The sequence below is a fragment of the Phycodurus eques genome, chromosome 1 (assembly GCF_024500275.1).
Source record: "Phycodurus eques isolate BA_2022a chromosome 1, UOR_Pequ_1.1, whole genome shotgun sequence".
NCBI classification, from domain to species: Eukaryota; Metazoa; Chordata; class Actinopteri; order Syngnathiformes; family Syngnathidae; genus Phycodurus; species Phycodurus eques.
In genome coordinates this window covers 36,454,612-36,476,893 of record NC_084525.1, presented here as the reverse complement: position 1 = coordinate 36,476,893, position 22,282 = coordinate 36,454,612, and the positions used below count along the sequence as shown (strand labels likewise).

The 22,282-nt window shown below is 45.4% G+C and overlaps 1 protein-coding gene across 1 annotated transcript; it reads left to right on the top strand.

Annotated features, from left to right (window-relative positions):
• The first annotated feature begins 1,031 nt into the window (after window positions 1-1,031).
• Window positions 1,032-2,891, top strand: LOC133417616 (beta-1,3-galactosyltransferase 1-like). The gene has a single exon (XM_061705518.1). The coding sequence runs from the start codon at window positions 1,169-1,171 to the stop codon at window positions 2,153-2,155; it is 987 nt and encodes a 328-aa protein (XP_061561502.1). The 5' UTR covers window positions 1,032-1,168; the 3' UTR covers window positions 2,156-2,891.
• The last annotated feature ends 19,391 nt before the right edge of the window (window positions 2,892-22,282 follow it).

Below are 22,282 nucleotides of genomic sequence, written 5' to 3'. Positions count from 1 at the left end.
ATCCCTCATGATTTGAAACAAGATTTGCAACAATATTCAATAAGTGTGAATAGTTTTCCAAATGTAGTTGTAATTATGTGCACCAAATAAATAAATAAATAATAATAATAATAATGACTTGTCGTTATTTATAGCTCATAAGGACAATGATATACTGTACTAGTTCGGCCAACTTGAGATCAAATTGGGGTGAATGTGGCCAGCGAACTAAAATAAGTTTGACACCCCTGCTTTACACAATGATGCCAGTTTTTAATGCACCTCAGGGATTGAAGGTCACGGGTGCTCAACGTTGGTTTTCAGCCTTGCCACTTACGTGCAGCGATTTCTGCAGATTCTCTGAACCTTTGTTCTTAAACTGTTGTATTATTTGCTCACGCAGGTGTTCACAAAGTGGTGAACCTCTCCCCTTCCTTGCTTATGAACAACTGAGCCTTTCTGGGTTGCTGCTTTTACACCCAATGATGACAGTCACCGGTTTCCAGTTAACCTGTTGACCTCTGCATTGTTCCAAACAAGTGTTTTTTTGGCGAATTCCTCAACTTTCCCAGTCTTTTGTTGCCCCTAGCTTTTTTTAAATGTGTTGCAGCCATCAAATTTACAATGAGAGAATATTTGCAACAACAACAACAAACAATAACGTTCATCAGTTTGAACATTAAATATTTTGTCTTTGTAGTGTACTCACTTGAATATAGGTTGAAAAGGATTTGCAAATCGTATTATGTTTTGATCTATGTTTGACAAAATGTCCCAACTTTATTTGAATTTGAGTTTGTATAAAAACAAATAAACATATCTTCATAAAGATTAATATATGAGATTTAAGTATTGATGCTTAGCTTCTTCCCCTTACATAATTTGGGATTTGGTTTGTACTGACTAGTCTGTTTTGTCATCCAATTTTAGATCCTGTCGAAGACAAGCCCCATGCAGTTCTGTGAAAGACGATGGGACACAGTAAGGTGTTGACCATGAGAAGAAATATCAGTCGATTCACTTTTGAATCACAACACTAGGTAGTAAAGAAGTCCATTATTTAGGATTGATGTCCCATATGCCGGAGGCGACCTCAAGCTGTATCGGCCAATCTAAGACGCCCCATGTAAGCCTGGAAGCCTAGAGCCTAGAGTTTCCGATGCTGGTTAAGCCCACTCAGTAAACAGCGATGCCTTCTAAGGTCTCCTGTTTGTACTTGCTGACAGTGGTTTGCTGGGCCAGTGCTCTATGGTATCTGAGTGTGTCCCGCCCATCCACCTCTTATGTGGGTCAGCTGAGTATCCCGATTCGCAAGGCACCCAAGCTCAACAAAAACACCACCTTTGGCAACTACCGCTCTCGGTCTTTGAATCCGCATGACTTTGGGTACCTCATCAATGACGCCAAGAAATGTGAGGCGGAGACCCCTTTTCTTGTCATTCTAATAAGCACCACTCACAAGGAATTTGATGCACGGCAGGCCATAAGAGAGACGTGGGGTGATGAAAGTACATTTCCTGATGTGCGCGTGGTCACGCTCTTCTTGTTGGGTCGCAGCACAGATGCTGTCCTAAACCACATGGTGGAGCAGGAGAGCCAAATCTTTCATGACATTGTAGTTGAGGATTTTATTGACTCTTACCACAACCTGACGCTGAAGACGCTGATGGGGATGCGCTGGGTGGCCACCTATTGCTCTAAAGCCCAATATGTTCTCAAGACAGACAGTGATATATTTGTCAATATGGAGAACCTCATCTACAACCTCCTGAAGCCCACCACCAAGCCCAGGAGGAGATATTTTACCGGTTATGTCATCAATGGTGGGCCAATCAGAGACATGCGAAGCAAGTGGTACATGCCGAGAGACTTGTACCCAGACAGCAAGTACCCACCATTTTGCTCTGGCACTGGCTATGTGTTCTCGGCAGATGTAGCCGAGCTTATCTACCAAACCTCACTGCACACCAGGCTTCTACATCTTGAGGATGTGTATGTGGGTGTGTGTTTGCGTAAGCTGGGGATCCACCCATTCCAAAACAGTGGGTTCAACCACTGGAAAATGGCGTACAGCCTCTGCCGCTACCGCCGAGTTGTCACTGTCCACCAGATCTCCCCCGAGGAAATGCACCGCATATGGAACGACATGACCAGCAAGAAACACCTTAAATGTTAGCAGGACTCCTCCAGCCTCACTCTGTGAGTCATGGAGCTATTGATTGACCTTCTATCACCTGCATTTCCAACATTAGCAAACACTGTACAGCACAAAGCACTGCGCTGAAAGGAGAGAATTGACCGACTAGTCACTGCTTTGTCCAAATGCGGATTGCTTTGCCAGGAGTTTATTTAGTACAAACTCAAGCATGCCCGTTTTTATCCACCATCTTTTGAAGTGTTTTCAAGTGTATCCAGCCTTGCCCACTCGCTTGTACGGCAGAAGGTAATGAGCATCATGCCTTCTTTTTAATCACCAAAATTATTAACTGTCATCAATGACCAGGATTGGCTCAATACCAATACAGGTCTTTGAAATCATTGTATTTGCCATTTAGATTGATCTCAAGTTGTACTGAATGTTCCTTTATCTTCTGTTGTACTAAAGCCAAGTTTCCACCAAGTTCCATCAGTTCGTGGCAGGTTATGTTGCTCTGTCAACCAATTAATGAAAGGCAGAAAAACCTCTTATGTAACCATATCACTGAAGTTGGTGTCTCGACAAATAGGTGCCAAAAAGTAGTACTATACAGATTAGTTATTTTTGTACTTATCACAACTTTTATGACAGACTTGAACCAAAAAAAAAACACTGCTTGGTGGAAACAGGGCAGCAGCAGGCCTTGTTGTGGGTACCACAATGACTTAACGGTGAAATTACTAAATGACTCGTCTAGGGAAAAATGATGAATAAACAACCCATTTGCCTATGTACGGTATGCTGTAAAATATTTAAGCATATTTTCTTACAATGGATCCCACTATGTTTTTATTGTGCATCAAGGAGAAGAGAATCTGCTGCTTGCATTAGTAGTGAATATTATTTATTTTAATGTGCACTGTGCAGCTATTTGTCTCAGGCAGTGCAGAGGACTGTTTATGTTCGATTACTTGAATGTGAATGAAAGTAAATGCAAGTGTGTATTGAGAAAACCTTACTTACTGTTTGGGGTGTTTAGATTAAATAAAGCATTTTTATAAGATTTTCTATTTCCTTTTGTTGGATTTAATACTAAAGATATGTATTCTGATCTTCAGAATGATGCAAGGCCTAATATAATGGCAGGGTATAACACATAATTTCCCCACACAGTAACAGGGTTGATATAGCTGTAGTGACCGTGCCTTTTTAGTAAATCTCATGTAGGTTTTTATTAGATGGAAAACTGTCCTTGTTTTCTTTACACTGCAAGAGAAACACAATTTTTCTAGGCTGTCTTGTGGAAGCTTGTTGGTGCAATATTACGTTGGCATTCCTTCATCATAAAACTTTCTTGTCTAATGGTTAATGGGTTTGTATGCACTTAAAAAACAGTCTATTTCCAATGAGTAGTAATGATTCTATTTAGTTTATGGTCCATTTTTTTTGGTGGGGGGGTGACTTGTTGGCTCAGGCCTCAGAATCCCATCAATTAATTTAATTTTTGCCAGTGTTTGTTTCTGCTTATTTTTGCATTCCTCTGATGAGTTTTATTGTTGTTGTATTCGAAGTAATAGAGAGGTGCTCAAATCACAGAGTATTCAGAGGTTTACTCTAACCTAAAATGAAAAGCAAGTGAATATTCATGGGTTTCTGTAAAAAGCACCTCATAATGAGCAAAGCAGTGTGACTGACAACTGGGAACGCTCCCCTTCCTTGGATTTCAATCACAGCGTGCTTAAGGCATAGGCTAGACCTTGTTTCACATTGTACCCTAATTAGACTCTGCAAAGACTGCAGGCCATTTTTAATTCTGCATAATCTTTCTTCATCTCCTGAAAAGCACAATTTTAGAGTCCAGATTTTGATTTTCTTTTAGTCACATTCTTCCACCAAATCTTTGGTGACTTTTTGTTTTATGGCACAAAAGGAATATACTGCCACCAAAAAAAAAAAAAAGAGACTAAAACTGAACATTTGGAAGCGCTTGGAATTGACAGGTACTGCTGTCACACAATCTTCTGCCTGGAAAAGCAGTCTAATATTATAGCCGAAGGTGATGGGAGATTTCAGTGCTAGATATGAGAGCCCCTATATCAGTTTTTTTTTCTTCTTGTTTGGATATACAGCACGATGTACATGAGATCATATTCATGATCATCTCCAGCCTAAGGAGCCTTTTTATCCATGCATGGTACACATGGAGTACTGGCCACCATTTTTGGCACCCTTTAATTTTTTTAACGACGCCATGGTTGTGCATGTGCTTTTACAAGCTTTAAAAAACAAGGAAGGAGGCTTCCGCCAGCCTATCTCAAAGTAGCTGCATGTATATTCATGGTAGTGACACAACAAAAGTCAGAATGGAGCCATCGCTGGAGGGAGCGATGGCAGAATGAATGGGTGAAAGTTTATCCAACACAGTGTGAAAAATGACAAGAGCCGAGCTAGGTAGCCAGCAGGCTTGGTAGTCAGCAGGCGCGCTAAGAAGGTAGCAGCTTGGTCCAACTAAGGCAGTGAGGATTTATGGCGCCATCAGTCACAAAACAGAATCGGGCTTCTACAACCCCAATTCCAATGAAGTTGGGACATTGTGTTAAACGTAAATAAAAACGGAATACAATCAAATGAAAATCATTTTCAACCAATATTTAATTGAATACACTACAAAGACTCTCCTGGGGGTGGAGGGGTGAGGGGTGGGGTGGCAGGACGTGTGGGGTCGGTGGGTGGGTGGGGTGGGGTGGGGTTGGGGTGTTTGGCTGGGTGGCTGGTTATCGGGGCGTCTCGGTGGGGCTTTCGGACCGCCCTGGGTCCCTTGGTGTGGGACGTGTCCCGTCCGCCGGGCTGCTCTTGGGTGGACCCCTGGGCCTATCCCTCCCCTCGATTGATTATGTGGGGTCCTCAGCCGCCACTGGTGCGGCCATAGCAATTACAGGACACTTCTGTCAGTCTTTGTGCATGGAAACCGGTATCGATTTACTTGAATGTATCCGCAGGCACACACCCCTAGGACTCTTTCACTGGGTGTGGGGTGACGCACTTAATGCAACAAATAACTCATGAATATGCAAATCGCTTGTGTATCCCCTCACTTGTACTCTCGTCCTGTAGACTTTTATAATTTACATAATTATAATTTAGCAATTATAATACCACAGCAGAAGCTTAAAAACTCCACTGTGACACAGTAAAACTGTTCCGGCATAAAAGGGATACAGATTTTCCATTCTGCTTGACTTAACAGCCGAACAGGACAAAAAAAAAAAGAACATTAAATATCTTGTCTTTGTAGTGTATTCAATTAAATATAGGTTGAGCATGATTTGCAAATCAATGTATTCTGTTTTTATTTATGTTTAACACTACGTCCCAACTTCATTGAATTGGGGTCGTACCTTTGGCCATGTTACAGCGAGGGATCTGGGTTAAAGGAAGCCATTTTAACCGAAAATAAAAACATTTCTGGAAGGAGACACGGCAAATAAAACACATCAGCCAAAACATACAAGGGTACTCTCTTACCAGTTCAGTAGATCATTTTCAAATATTCAAATTTGATTTTTCATTTGTTTGACTATTATTTCGGAATAGTTCAAAGTTAAAAAATGATGCTGTGCTGATTTGCTGGTCATTTATTACTGTCATTATGAACAGTGAATTAGGATTTAGAGGGCAAGTCTGAGCACTAATAGAAACGCTAACAAACCAAGGAACTACAGTAGTACTTACATTTAACAAGAACACATTTGATCAAACGGTAAGTATACGATCAACTATAGGAACTTGTGGAGAAGTAAATTAGCCATTGACGAAGCGCGAGTACAAAAAAAAAAAAAAAACTGGTCCGCCGCCTTCCTGCAACTACAGCTGATGTTAGATACTCAACTACTTTAATGGAGAGGAGGTGCAGCACCGGGGACTCCACCCATCAATACACACCTTGGAATCAAACACAAACCACAGTGGTAAATTAATGCACAACACAACAACATAATGCTGTTGAAACCACAGTTCCTAAATTGCTTTGCATGAAACAGGTGAAGTGGAGCAAGCAGCTCATTTTACTCTCATCTTTCCCATGACTATGTTTCTCAGCCAAGTTTAATTGTTGTACCTTCTGCACTTTCCTCCTCTCAGCTTCTATTCATACCACTGGGCCTAAGAAATCTTCAACCAATGCATCTTAGAAAACATCAGCCGATGCTTCAGAGAGGCCGTCTGGCACCACGCTGTCAACGGAAAAAACCTTGAATTTTAGAAACTATTTCAGGAAGAACTTGCTGTAATGCATGCTTTTTTTGTTTGTTTGTTTTTGACAGAATGTTCCTTTTTTGCTGTACTTGTTTGACATTTTTGCAAACATATGATCAAGAGCTGCTTTGTGAGAATAGCATGCAGGGAATACTCAATCACTTGTACCTGACACAATACAGTAGGTGGAATCTTCTGGAACTGGCACTGCATCTGGACACTAAAAACATTTTGCATTTTAAGTGCGTATTACTTATCACCAGCAGCATGTTGGCTGGAGCACCAAATTCTATTGAATAGTTACGTAGATGACTGGAAGCACCTGACTGCTGAAGTCCTATCTTTTGGATCAGATTGGGGTCGACAAGTAGATCTGACTCAAAGGCAGCACAAAGTTGCATTCTTTTCTCTTTTTTGTTCGTAGCTGGATTTTAACCTGCTGCCACATAGGCCATGTTGTAATGGAATGGCTGTTCATCAAGCCTGGATTAGCTTAGTGGAATTCAGCTACAAATGAAAATAATTCCTACCAGGGTCAAACCTTTACCATCATAAAGCCCGTTAACTGTGCAGACAGTGTTTTAATAAATAATTCAGTCACACAACTGTAAAACTATGCTAACCCCTGTTACAGTCTTGACTTATCATTGATAACAATTGACAAAGCATACTATATGGTGATGTTGGAATGTTACTGCTTACTACTTCCATCAGTATTACTGCTGACATACTCTTTATGTGGGCCTGTAACTTTGTCTTTATACAGTAGACTGTATGTTAAATATACATTAGCGGTTGGACTTTATTGCATTAATCCTCATTAATTAATTAAAAAAAATATTTTAAAACAAATTAATTTAGTTTAAAAAATTGCTAGGACAGATGGGAGGCAAATTGAATTGAAAAAGAACTACCCAGTGCAAGCCTTGATAACCATGGGTTTGTGCAAATTAGAAAGGAGTTTTCACCGAAGCTCTTCAGCCCCTCTGACATGGAATCCAACTTTTCAACTGCCACGCAGAAAACATTTAAAGGGAATACTGTTGTAAAAACTGTCCGAAAATGGCACTTAAACTTTAGCTCGGTTTCATTTTGGCCACAGATATTTTCCATTATTTTCATTACTGTTTTGTATTGAAATGCAATTAAATGCATTTTTCGAGAGCTAACAATATTCCTGTCTGTCTCATTTATTTGTCCACTAAAATCTGTTAAGATTAAACCATGTTGCTTTTTAGGACAAATATAATTAAGATTAATTACTTACTATCAGTTTGAACATTAAATATCTTGTCTTTGTAGTGTATTCAATTAAATATAGGTTGAACGTGATTTGCAAATCATTGTATTCTGATTTTATTTATGTTTAACAAACGTCCCAACTTCATTGGAATTGGGGTTGTATATATATATATATATATATATATATATATATATATATATATATATATATATCCATCCATTTTCTTTACCGCTCATCCTCATTAGGGTCGCGGGCTGCTGGAGCCAATCCCAGCTATCTTCGGGCGGGAGGCAGGGTACACCTTGAACCAGTCGCCAGCCAATCGCAGGGCACATATAAACAAACAACCATTCGCACTCACATTCACACCTATGGGCAATTTAGAGTCTTCAATCAGCCTACCATGCATGTTTTGGGGATGTGGGAGGAAACCTGAGTGCCCAGAGAAAACCCTATGTGTATATATATATATATATATATATATATATATATATATATATATATATATATATATATATATATATATATATATATATATATATTACTGTATCACGTTTTGACTGCGTTAAAATGCATTTTTAATGTGTTATTTTGTACAGACAGGGTTAAATAGTTAACTATACTAAATATGACACCACTTTAAATTGGTGTCGTTTTTTTAATCGTTAAATTACTGCTGCTTTTGGTGGCAATCTGGCACCCTTTGGTTAGAGTGATGTAGCCTACTAATACCACTTGCTAGCCAGACATCGTATGAATGGTAGATGGTCCACACGTTGCGTTAGCAGCAAAACGTGCTTGATTTCGTCATTGTCCCATACTGGTATCGATTAGGCAAACAAGTGGAAATTTGGCAAATGATTCCAAGGAATCGTTAACTTTAGAACCAGTTCTGGACAGGAACTGGTTATTTTCGATTCCCATCCCTACTTCTCACATTCATGTTACCAAGTGGATTGAGTTTGTTGTGTTATGTTAATTTGTTATGACACTCATTTTATAAAATTCTGTTATCTCTAGACTGAGTGTTTGCCTGTGTCGATCACTATGAGCCACATAGACTGAATACATATAGTACACAGATTGATTGCATGCGTTAGACTGCAATCAAGTGGCGCATTCGAGACTGAAAATTCATACTGATTAAATTAATTGCTGTTTATTGAATGATTCATTTTGAACACATACTTATTTTTTTATGAGATTTTCTTATGGTCAGGGAGAATCACACCTTAAAGCTTCTCTCCATCAGTGTCTTTTACACAGTGCTTTGTACAATAATTGGCAGTCACATTAAATGGAGGATGTGACAGCACAGAGCTGATGGAAGATAATCACGGGACACCATAAGTGCTGCCAAGAGAGTCATTCTTGGCTTCTTTATGGTCGTAATAACCCTAAACTTGTCAGTCGCCACAACGTAAGTCAAAAACGTTGAAACAAACCTTTTTTTTTTTTACAAGATAACTCACACACATACACTCTTGCAAACAGCACAGGTGATCTCACATATCAGGTTGCAAAACGGTTCAATGATATACGAGTCAAGCCAAATTCTTCCTCCTGGACTAATACTTAACCAACCACACACATACTCACGTGCACATGCACACACGCATGCACAATCATGATAAAACACCCTCTCTCCGCTGGTGATCTCACCTTAGGGGTTTCTAACAACAGAGTCAGCTGAGATGAGGAAAGAATCACTGAATCTACTTTCCCATGTGAACCTTGCCTCTTCTCATTATGCTCTTTGATTTTTTTGGTGTGAAGATTGCAACTAAGCAAACTTCTCCCAGAAAATACTTTAATCAGACATAGCTTTCATTTCACAGTTGCTGCGCATCGTGGGTGGAGTGATGGATGTCAAAGCTAGTGGGAAAGAGGCCATTTGCTGCAGTCTCATCCTAAATTCATTTTTACTTTTAAACCTGAATCTTTATGGTTGTTTTGTTGTAACTGTCAATTACTGCTATAAGACTACTGATTGACGATCCTTTGACAATCATGTCTCTGATTGTGGGAGGAACCGGAGTGCCCGGAAAAAACCTACGCAGGCACGGGGAGAACATGCAAACTCCACACAGGCGGGCCGGGGATTGAACCCTGGTCCGCAGAACTGTGAGGCAGACACTCTAACCAGTCGTCCACCGTGCCACTAGATATATATATATATATATATATATATATATATATATATATATATATATATATATATATATATATATATATATATATATATATATATATATATATATAGAGAGAGAGAGAGAGAGAGAGAGAGAGAGAGAGAGAGAGAGAGAGAGAGAGAGAGAGAGAGAGAGAGAGAGAGAGAGAGAGAGAGAGAGAGAGAGAGAGAGAGAGAGAGAGAGAAAGAGCAAGAGTGTTGCCAGAGTTACCTTGAAAAAGTAACTTAGTTACTTTACTGATAACTTGATTTCAAAAGTAACAAAAAATTAACTTTTTTCGTTACGCTGAGCAGCTGCCAAGTGGCCGGAATATCACTTATCCACAATAAAAAAAATAAAAGCATTGACTTAACTGTAGCCATGACTTGGCAATGTACAATGCAGCCCTATGGGGGGCACAAGTCAGTGCAAACTGTAGGCCGGTCCCAAGCCCGGATAAATGCAGAGGGTTGCGTCAGGAAGGGCATCCGGCTTAAAACCTTGCCAAACAAATATGAGCGTTCATCCAAAGAATTCCATCCCGGATCGGTCGTGGCCAGGGTTAACAACATCAGCCACCAGCGCCGTCAACCTGCGGGGCGCCGTTGGAAATTCAGCTACTGTGGGTCAAAGTCAAAGAAGAAGAAGAGGTGGAAAGCGGGTTCTTCGGCAGAAAGAGAAGAGGAAAGCACAGAGCCTAGAACTGAATGTGGGGACTTTGAATGTTGGGACCATGACAGGAAAATCTCGGGAGTTGGTTGACATGATGATAAGGAGAAAGGTTGATATATTGTGTGTCCAGGAGACCAGGTGGAAAGGCACTAAGGCTAGAAGCTTAGGGGCAGGGTTTAAATTATTTTACCATGGTGTAGATGGGAAGAGAAATGGAGTCGGGGTTATTTTTAAAGAAGAGTTGGCTAAGAATGTCTTGGAGGTGAAAAGAGTATAAGATCGAGTGATGAGGCTGAAATTTCAAATTGAGGGTGTTATGTGTAATGTAATTAGTGGCTATGCCCCAGAGGTAAGATGCGACCTAGAGGTGAAAGAGAAATTCTGGAAGGAGCTAGACAAAGTAGTTCTGAGCATCCCAGACAGAGAGAGTCGTAATTCGTGCAGATTGTAATGGACACGTTGGTGAAGGTAATAGGGGTGATGAAGAAGTGATGGGTAAGTGCGGCATCCAGGAAAGGAACTTGGAGGGACAGATGGTGGTAGACTTTGCAACAAGGATGCAAATGGCTAGAGTGAACACTTTTTTCCAGAAGAGGCACGAACATAGGGTGACCTACAAGAGCGGAGGTAGAAGCACGCAGGTGGATTACATCTTGTGCAGACGATGTAATCTGAAGGAGGTTACCAACTGTAAGGTAGTGGTAGGGGAGAGTGTGGCTAGACAGCATAGGATGGTGGTGTGTAAAATGACTCTGGTGGTGGGGAGGAAGATTAGGAAGACAAAAGCAGAAAAGAGAACCATGTGGTGGAAGCTGAGACAGGACGAGTGTTGTGCAGCTTTTCGGGAAGAGGTGAGACAGGCTCTCGGTGGACGGGAGGAGCTTCCAGAAGACTGGACCACTGCAGCCAAGGTGATCAGAGAGGCAGGCAGGAGAGTACTTGGTGTATCTTCTGGCAGGAAAGGAGAGAAGGAGACTTGGTGGTGGAACCTCACAGTACAGGAAATCCTACAAGGAAAAAGGTTAGCTAAGAAGAAGTGGGACACTGAGAGGACCGAGGAGAGGCGAAAGGAATACATTGAGATGTGACACAGGGCAAAGGTAGAGGTGGCGAAGGCCAAACAAGAGGCATATGATGGCACATCCAGAGGAGAAATAGTGAGTATATTGGTAGAAGGATGATGAGGATGGAGCTGCCAGGCAAGAGAGCTCGAGGAAGACCAAAGAGAAGGTTGATGGATGTCGCGAGGGAAGACATGATAGCAGTTGGTGTTCAAGAGGAGGATGCAGGAGATAGGCTTACATGGAAAAGGATGACGCGCAGTGGCGACCCCTGACGGGACAAGCCGAAAGGAAAAGAAGATTACTTGGTAATGTACGCCACACAAATTACAGAATGATGTCATTAACATGAACCATCCATCCATCCATCCATTTTCCTCCGCTTATCCGAGGTCGGGTCGCGGGGGCAGCAGAGAAGCCCAGACTTTCCTCTCCCCAGCCACTTCCTCCAGCTCTTCCGAGGGGATCCCGAGTCCCAGGCCAGCCGAGAGACATAGTTTCTCCAGCGTGTCCTTTGTCGTCCCCGTCCGGGAGGCATCCGAATCAGATGCCGCAGCCACCTCATCTGGCTCTTCTCAATGCGGAGGAGCAAGGGCTCTACTCTGAGATCCTTCCAGATGACCGAGCTTCTCAGCCTATCACTAAGTGAAAGCCCGGCCACCCTTCGGAGGAAACTCATTTCGGCCAGTTGTATCCGGGATCTTGTTGTTTTGGTCATGACGCACAGCTCGTGACCATAGATGAGGGTAGGAAGGTAGATCGACCGGTAACTCGAGAGCTTCACCTTTCGGGTTAGCTCCTTCTTCACCACAACGGACCGATACAAAGTCCGCATCACTGCAGATGCTGCACCAGTCCGCCTGTCGATCTCCTGTTCCATTCTTCCCTCACTCGTGAACGAGACCCCAAGGTATTTGAACTCCTCCACTTTGGGCAGGATCTCATACCCGACACAGAGAGGGCATTCCACCCTTTTGCGACTGAGGATCATGTTCTCAGATTTGGAGGTGCTGATTCTCATCCCAGCTGCTTCATACTCGGTTGCGAACTGCTCCATTGAGAGTTGGAGATCACGGCTTAATGAAGCCAACAGAACCACATCATCTGCAAAAAGCAGAAATGCAATACTGAGGCCACCAGACAGGACCCCCTCTACGCCTCGGCTGTGCTTAGAAATTCTGTCCATAAAAGTTATGAACAGAATCGGTGACAAAGGGCAGCCTTGGTGGAGTCCAACCCTCACCGGAAACGAGTCCGACTTACTGCTGGGAATGCAGACCAAACTCTGACACTGGTCGTACAGGGACCAAACAGCCCGTATCAAGGGGTTCGGTACCCCATACTTCCGAAGCACCCCCCACAAGACTCCCCGAGGGACACAGTCGAACGCCTTATCCAAGTCCATAAAACACATGTAGACTGGTTGGGCGAACAATGCAGCCCTATGGGTGGCACAAGTCAGTGCAAACTGTAGGCCGGTCCCAAGCCCGGATAAATGCAGAGGGTTGCGTCAGGAAGGGCATCCGGCTTAAAACCTTGCCAAACAAATATGAGCGTTCATCCAAAGAATTCCATACCGGATCGGTCGTGGCCCGGGTTAACAACGTCCGCCACCGGCGCCGTCAACCTGCGGGGCGCCGTTGGAAATTCAGCTACTGTGGGTCGAAGTCAAAGAAGAAGAGGAGGTGGAAAGCGGGTTCTTCGGCAGAAAGAGAAGAGGAAAACACAGAGCCTAGAACTGAATGTGGGGACTTTGAATGTTGGGACTATGACAGGAAAATCTCGGGAGTTGGTTGACATGATGATGAGGAGAAAGGTTGATATATTGTGTGTCCAGGAGACCAGGTGGAAAGGCAGTAAGGCTAGAAGTTTAGGGGCAGGGTTTAAATTATTTTACCATGGTGTCGATGGGAAGAGAAATGGAGTCGGGGTTATTTTAAAAGAAGAGCTGGCTAAGAATGTCTTGGAGGTGAAAAGAGTATCAGATCGAGTGATGAGGCTGAAATTTGAAATTGAGGGTGTTATGTGTAATGTGATTAGTGGCTATGCCCCACAGGTAGGATGTGACCTAGCGGTGAAAGAGAAATTCTGGAAGGAGCTAGATGATGTAGTTCTTAGCATCCCAGACAGAGAGAGAGTCGTAATTGGTGCAGATTGTAATGGACATGTTGGTGAAGGTAATAGGGGTGATGAAGAAGTGATGGGTAAATACGGCATCCAGGAAAGGAACTTGGAGGGACAGATGGTGGTAGACTTTGCAACAAGGATGCAAATGGCTGTAGTGAACACTTTTTTCCAGAAGAGGCACGAACATAGGGTGACCTACAAGAGCGGAGGTAGAAGCACACAGGTGGATTACATCTTGTGCAGACGATGTAATCTGAAGGAGGTTACCAACTGTAAGGTAGTGGTAGGGGAGAGTGTGGCTAGACAGCATAGGATGGTGGTGTGTAAGATGACTCTGGTGGTGGGGAGGAAAATTAGGAAGACAAAGGCAGAGAAGAGAACCATGTGGTGGAAGCTGAGACAGGACGAGTGTTGTGCAGCTTTTCGGGAAGAGGTGATACAGGCTCTCGGTGGACGGCAGGAGCTTCCAGAAGACTGGACCACTGCAGCCAAGGTGATCAGGGAAGCAGGCAGGAGAGTACTTGGTGTATCTTCTGGCAGGAAAGGAGAGAAGGAGACTTGGTGGTGGAACCTCACAGTACAGGAAATCATACAAGGAAAGAGGTTAGCTAAGAAGAAGTGGGACACTGAGAGGACCGAGGAGAGGCGAAAGGAATACATTGAGATGCGACACAGGGCAAAGGTAGAGGTGGCAAAGGCAAAACAAGAGGCATATGATGACATGTATGGCAGGTTGGACACTAAAGAAGGAGAAAAGGATCTATACAGGCTGGCCAGACAGAGGGACAGAGATGGGAAGGATGTGCAGCAGGTTAGGGTGATTAAGGATAGAGATGGAAATATGTTGACTGGTGCCAGCAGTGTGCTTGCTAGATGGAAAGAATACTTCGAGGAGTTGATGAATGAGGAAAATGATAGAGAAGGGAGAGTAGAAGAGGTAAGTGTGGTGGACCAGGAAGTGGCAATGATTAGTAAGGGGGAAGTTAGAAAGGCATTAAAGAGGATGAAAAATGGAAAGGCAGTTGGTCCTGATGACATTCCTGTGGAGGTATGGAAGCATCTAGGAGAGGTGGCTGTGAAGTTTTTGACCAGCTTGTTCAATAGAATTCTAGTGCGTGAGAAGATGCCTGAGGAATGGAGGAAAAGTGTACTGGTGCCCATTTTTAAGAACAAAGGTGATGTGCAGAGCTGTGGCAACTATAGAGGAATAAAGTTGATGAGCCACACAATGAAGTTATGGGAAAGAGTAGTGGAGGATAGACTCAGGACAGAAGTGAGTATTTGCGAGCAACAGTATGGTTTCATGCCTAGAAAGAGTACCACAGATGCATTATTTGCCTTGAGGATGTTGATGGAAAAGTACAGAGAAGGTCAGAAGGAGCTACATTGTGTCTTTGTAGATCTAGAGAAAGCCTATGACAGAGTACCCAGAGAAGAACTGTGGTACTGCATGCGGAAGTCTGGAGTGGCAGAGAAGTATGTTAGAATAATACAGGACATGTACGAGGGCAGCAGAACAGCGGTGAGGTGTGCTGTAGGTGTGACAGAAGAATTTAAGGTGGACGTGGGACTGCATCAGGGATCAGCCCTGAGCCCCTTCCTTTTTGCAGTGGTGATGGATAGGCTGACAGATGAGGTTAGACTGGAATCCCCGTGGACCATGATGTTTGCAGATGACATTGTGATCTGCAGTGAAAGCAGGGAGCAGCTGGAGGAACAGTTAGAGAGATGGAGGCATGCACTGGAAAGAAGAGGAATGAAAATTAGCCGAAGTAAAACAGAATATATGTGCATGAATGAGAGGGCTGGTGGGGGAAGAATGAGGCTACAGGGAGAAGCGATAGCAAGGGTGGAGGACTTTAAATACTTGGGGTCAACCGTCCAGAGCAATGGTGAGTGTGGTCAGGAAGTGAAGATACGGGTCAAAGCAGGTTGGAATGGGTGGAGGAAGGTGTCAGGTGTGTTATGTGACAGAAGAGTCTCTGCTAGGATGAAGGGCAAAGTTTATAAAACAGTAGTGAGGCCAGCCATGATGTACGGATTAGAGACAGTGGCACTGAAGAGACAACAGGAAGCAGAGCTGGAGGTGGCGGAAATGAAGATGTTGAGGTTCGCTCTTGGAGTGACCAGGTTGGATAAAATTAGAAATGAGCTCATCAGAGGGACAGCCAAGGTTCGATGTTTTGGAGACAAAGTTAGAGAGCGCAGACTTCAATGGTTTGGACACGTCCAGAGGAGAAATAGTGAGTATATTGGAAGAAGGATGATGAGGATAGAGCTGCCAGGCAAGAGAGCTCGAGGAAGACCAAAGAGAAGGTTGATGGATGTCGTGAGGGAAGACATGATGGCAGTTGGTGTTCGAGAGGAGGATGCAGGAGATAGGCTTACATGGAAAAGGATGACGCGCTGTGGCGACCCCTAACGGGACAAGCCGAAAGGAAAAGAAGAAGACTGGTTGGGCGAACCCCCATGCACCCTCGAGGACCCTGCCGAGGGTGTAGAGCTGGTCCACTGTTCCACGGCCAGGACAAAAACCACACTGCTCCTTCTGAATCTGAGATTCGACTTGGACCCTCCTCTCCAGTATCCCTGAATAGGTGCCAGGAAGGCTGAGGAGTGTGAGCCCCCTGTAGTTGGAACACACCCTCCGGTACCCCTTTTCAAAAAGGGGGACCACACGATGTCCACGCGATGTTACAGAGGCGTGTCAACCAGGACAGCCCCACAACATCGAGACCCTTTTGGAACTCATCCACTCATCCTCATCCCATGAGGAAGCAGGGTCTGGGGCCTTGCCACCGAGGAGCTTAATAACCAACCCAAGAGATAGGAGAGCCCGCCTCAGAGACCCCAGACCCTGCTTCCTCATGGGAAGGCGTGTCAGTGGAATTGAGGGGGTCCTCGAAGTATTCTTCCCACCAACTCACAACGTCCCGAGTCGAGGTCAGCAGCGCCCCATCCCCACTATCAGAATCAGAATCATCAGAATCATCTTTATTCGCCAAGTATGTCCAAAACACACAAGGAATTTGTCTCCGGTAGTTGGAGCCGCTCTAGTACAACAGACAGTCAATTTACAGAACACTTTGGGGACATCAAGACATTGACAAAAAACAATTGTGCAAAAAGATGCAGAGTCCTCTAGCACAGTTCGAATGACTAATATTGCAATAGTCCGGTGCAATGACCATTGTGCAAAGGGCGCTGAGACTTCAAGGAGTGTATGCGGTTTAAAGTGACGAGTAGTGCGATCATCTGGGACAATGTTGGTTGTGCAAATGTTACAGATACTCCTCAATCAGTGTGCAAATGGAGCAGATGGTACTCTGGCATGAGTGGCCAGTATAAGCAAATAGTGCAGCATGGCGAGACAACTACAGTGAGTGCACGAGTAATACATAATTGGCCCCACAGAAATGTGACAACGAACTCAAGTCAAAAAATTGCCAGCTTGTTGTAATGGAATTATAGGTTAGGTGTTTAAGAGGTTGATCGCAAGAGGGAAGAAGCTGTTGGAATGTTTACTAGTTCTAGTTTGCGTTGATCGGTAGCGCCTACCTGAGGGAAGGGGCTGGAAGAGCTGGTGACCGGGGTGCAGACGGTCCGAGAGGATTTTGCACGCCCTTGTCTAAGTTCTGGCAGCGTGCAAGTCCTCAATGGTGGGTAGGGGGGTACCAACAATCCTTTCTGCAGTTTTGATTGTCCGTTGCAGTCGGAGTTTGTCCTTTTTTGTAGCAGCACCAAACCAGACTGTGATGGAAGAACACAGGACCGATTCGATGACCGCTGTGTAGAACTGTCTCAGCAGCTCCGGTGGCAGGCCGTGCTTTCTCAGAAGCCGTAGGAAGTACATCCTCTGCTGGGCCTTTTTGAGGACGGAGTTGATGTTGGTCGCCCACTTCAGGTCCTGAGAGATTGTAATTCCCAGGAACTTGAAGGTCTCGACGGTTGACACAAGGCAGCTGGACAACGTGAGGGGCAGCTGTGGCGAAGGATGCCTCCTGAAGTCCACGATCATCTCTACCGTCTTGAGCGTGTTCAGCTCCAGGTTGTGTCGGCCGCACCACAGCTCCAGCCGCTCCGCTTCCTGTCGATATGCAGACTCGTCACCGTCCTTGATGAGGCCGATGACAGTGGTGTCATCTGCAAACTTCAGGAGCTTGACAGTCGGGTTCGCTGAGGTGCAGTCGTTCGTGTAGAGAGAGAAGAGCAGCGGAGAGAGGACACAACCTTGGGGCGCCCCAGTGCTGATGCTGCGTGTGGATGAGGTGGCCTCCCCCAGCCTGACCTGCTGTGTCGTGCCCGTCAGAAAGCTGTAAATCCACTGGCAGATGGCAGGTGAGACGCTGAGCTGGAGAAGCTTGGTTGAAAGGAGTTCAGGGATGATGGTGTTGAACGCTGAGCTGAAGTCCACGAACAGGATCCTCGCGTAGGTCCCTTCACTGTCGAGGTGTTCTAGGATGAAGTGCAGTCCCATGTTGACTGCATCATCCGCAGACCTGTTCGCTTGTTAGGCAAACTGCAGGGGGTCCAGCAGGGGACCTGTGACACTCTTGAGGTGGTCCAGCACGAGACGTTCAAAGGACTTCATGACCACAGATGTCAAAGCGACAGGCCTGTAGTCATTCAGACCAGAGATTGCAGGTTTCTTGGGGACTGGAATGATGGTGGAGCGTTTGAAACAGGATGGAACTTCGCACATTTCCAAAGATCTGTTGAAGATCTGAGTGAAGACTGGAGCGAGCTGGTCCGCGCAGACTTTGAGGCAGGATGGGGAGACATGGTCCGGGCCTGCCGCTTTGTTAATCTTCTGTTGTTTGAAGATGCGTCTCACATCCTGTTCATGGATGGTTAACGCAGAAGTGAGAGGTGTGGTTGTGGTCGCGGGTGCGGCCGGGTGGGTGTGTGGAGTGAAACTGTCCTTTTCAAATCTGCAATAAAAGGTATTCAAGTCGTTGGCTAGTGTGCTATTGTTCTCAGCTTGGGGGGATCGTCGCTTGTAATTAGTCAGCGATTGGAATGCATGCCAGACTGATTTTGAGTCGTTCGCGCTAAACTGTTTTTCCAACTTTGCTGCATAGATCCTCTTTGCAATGTTAATTTCTTTAGTAAGCTGGTTTCTAGCTCGATTATACAGGGCCCTGTCCCCGCTCTGATATGCATCTTCCTTAGCTTGGCGAAGCTGCTTAAGTTTAGCAGTGAACCACGGCTTGTTGTTGTTGAATGTCCGAAATGATTTTGTTGGTACACAAACCTCTTCACAGAAACTGATATAGGATGTGACAATGTCTGTATATTCATCCAGGCTGCCAGCTGAATTTTCAAAGACACTCCAGTATGTGCAGTCTAAACAGCTTTGAAGTTCCATCTTGGCTTCATTGCTCCACTTTTTGACTGTTTTCACTGTAGGCTTCGCACATTTAAGTTCTTGCTTGTACGTCGGTATTAAGTGAATTAAGCAGTGATCAGACGAGCCCAGGGCTGCACGAGGTATAGCACGGTATGCGTTTTTTACCGTAGTGTAGCAGTGGTCTAAAGTATTATTTTCCCTGGTAGGACAGTCGATGTGCTGCTTGTATTTAGGGAGTTCGTGGTTGAGTTTAGCTTTGTTAAAGTCCCCGAGAATAATGAGGGGTGAGTCCGGGTGTTTTTTTTCAATTTCGTTGACTTGTTCGGCGAGCATTAGCAATGCGGCGTTCGTGTTAGCTTGTGGTGTAATATAGACTCCAGCCAGTATAAACGATGCAAACTCACGTGGGGAGTAGAATGGTTTACAGTTCAAAAACAGCGACTCCAAATGCGGGCTGCAGTGTGTGCTGACCACCGTGATGTCCGTACACCATTTTTCGTTGATATGGAGGCATATCCCGCCGCCCTTCGTTTTCCCCGATGATTCCATGTCGCGGTCCGTTCGATGAATGTTGAAGCCGGGAAGCATGACGGCGCCATCGGGTACAGCGTCGCAAAGCCAGGTCTCCGTGAAGCAAATGGCCGCGGAACGTCCGAAGTCTTTACTGGTCTTTAACAGAAGATGAAGCTCGTCCATTTTGTTGGGTAGGGAGCGTACATTCGCGAGGTGGATCGACGGGAACGGCAATCTGTGTCCTCTCTTGCGGAGTTTCACCTGAATGCCGGCTCGTTTTCCTCTGTGGCGCCGCTTCCGCCTCCATGCGCCGAAAACCGCGGACGCCGCTCCGGTGAGTAACTCGGGGAAAAAACTGAGCGGATTTTCGAAAGTTGGTGACAGAAAGTCCGGAGTAGCCTCCTTGATGGTTAGCAGGTCTCCTCTTGTGTAAGTGAGTCGTGTAAGGTCTCCAAAGACGGACGAAAAACACAAAAACAAAGACAATACTAGAGAGCGTGTTACCGAGGCGACCACACTGGTAGGCGCCATCTTGGAAATATGGGGAAATATGGGGAGTGTTGACATCCTGAGATGCCGAATGATGGACCAGAATTTTCTCGAAGCCGTTCGGAAATCGTTCGACATGGCCTCGCCGAACTCCTCCCGCGTCCGAGTTATTGCCTCAGCGACTACCAAAGCTGCATTCCGCTTGGCCAGCTGGTACCCCTCAGCTGCCTCTGGCAACGAGTTGGAGTCCCACAGCGTCTTAAGAGCAGTCAGGCGTAATTAGGATGACAAGGGGCAGCTGCTAGACTCCAACACGTCAACCCTGCAAAGCACTCATGACACACACACACACACACACACACACACGGGCTGGACTCAGGGTGCTGAAACAGCAGCCTTGACAGTCCTGGGCCGCAGACTCTGCAGTCTCCTCCCTGATGGCAGCAGACTGAAGAGGCTGTGTGATGGATAGGTGGCATCCCCCACTATGCGGAGGACTTTGCGGGTGAGGCGGGTGCTGTAAATGTCCTGCAGGGAGGGAAGAGAGGTTCCGATGATCTTCTAAGCTGCCCTCACTATGCGATGGAGAGTCTTGCGGCAGTATGCTGTGCAGGCTCCGTACCACACAGTGATGCAGTTGGTCAAGATGCTCTCTATGGTCCCTCTGTAGAACGAGCACATGATGGGGGTTGGGGCTCTGGCTCTTCTCAGCTGGCGCAGGAAGTAGAGATGCTGCTGAGCTTTCTTGGCCAGTGATGAGGTGTTGCTGGTCCAGGAGATGTTCTCAGTGATGTGCACTCCCAGGAACTTGGTGCTGCGCACTCTTGCCACCGCAGCACCGTTGATGTTCAGGGGAGCATGCTGGGAGTGCGCTCTCCTGAAGTCCACAATAATCCCCCCCCTCCCCACATTTAGGGAGAGTTTGTTGTCCGTGCGCGGTACGGTGGCCGACTGGTTAGAGCGTCAGCCTCACAGTTCTGAGGATCGGGGTTCAATCCCCGGCCCCGCCTGTGTGGAGTTTGCATGTTCTCCCCGTGCCTGCGTGGGTTTTCTCCGGGCACTGCGGTTTCCACCCACATCCCAAAAACATGCATGAATTGGAGACTCTAAATTGCCCGTAGGTGTGAAAGTAAGTGTGAATGGTTGTTTGTTTGTATGTGCCCTGCGATTGGCTGGCAACAAGTTCAGGGTGTACCCTGCCTCCTGCCCGATGATAGCTGGAATAGGCTCCAGCACGCCCGCGACCCTAGTGAGGAGAAGCGGCTCAGAAAATGAATGAATGAATGTTGTCCGTGCACCACCCGGCCAGGCAGCTCACTTCATTCCTTTAGTCTAAGTTGTCTCCGTTGCTGATGAGACCCACCACAGATGTGTCGTCTGCAAACTTAATGAGGAGGTTGGAGCTCTACGCAGTCATAGGTCAGCAGGGTGAAGAGGAGGGGCCCCCGTGTCCAGAGTGATGGTGCTATATGTGTTGCTGCCGACCCATACTGCTTGCGGTCTCCCTGTCAGAAAGTCCAGCAGCCAGTTGCACATCGAAGTGTTGAGCCCCAGCTGGTCCAGTTTGTAGATCAGTAGTTGAGGGATGATGGTATTGAATGCTGAGCTGAAGTCTATGAACAGAAGTCTGAGATATGAGTCCTTAGAGTCCAGGGGCCTCTTGTACAAAGACTTGCGTGGATTTCCTCCTAAAACATAGCGTACGCCCAAATCCAGAAAACTTCGTACGCACAAAAATATTCAGATATATGAAACTCTGTGTACTCATGAATCCAAGCACATTTCCTTCGTACATTCCAATCAACGTGGAAAGGAGCGCACGTGTTGGAGTAGCCGACTCCTCCCTGTCCACACCCACATTTGAATATGCAAATCATATTTAAATGAACCCTGCACCTGAAATGCCGATCTCTCCATGATGAGAAAAAAAGGAAAATGAGCAAGGTAATGAAGAAAAATGAAGTTGAAGTTGCTCGATGAAGTTGAGGAACGCAAGAAAATCCTCTTTGGCATGCTGTCCTACGACGTGAACAACATGCGAAAGAGGAGTGAATGGGACAGCACGCGTGCGGCTGTCAATGCTGTGGAGACAGAATAGCGCGCACACACTGAACTAAAAAAGAAGTGATCAGACATTGAGGTGGATGTGAAGCAGAGGACAGCTGCCCACCGCCAAAGTGTGGCCAAAAAAAAGGCTGAAGAACCGACGCGGAGGGCCTCACATGTTCGAGGTGAGAATCGCTGCAATCATGGGTGACGCTGCTCTATCAGGGGACACATGGCTCA

Coding starts and splice junctions, on each gene's coding strand:
- LOC133417616 (XM_061705518.1), top strand. CDS start 1,169: ATGCCTTCTAAGGTCTCCTGTTTGTACTTGCTGACAGTGGTTTGCTGG.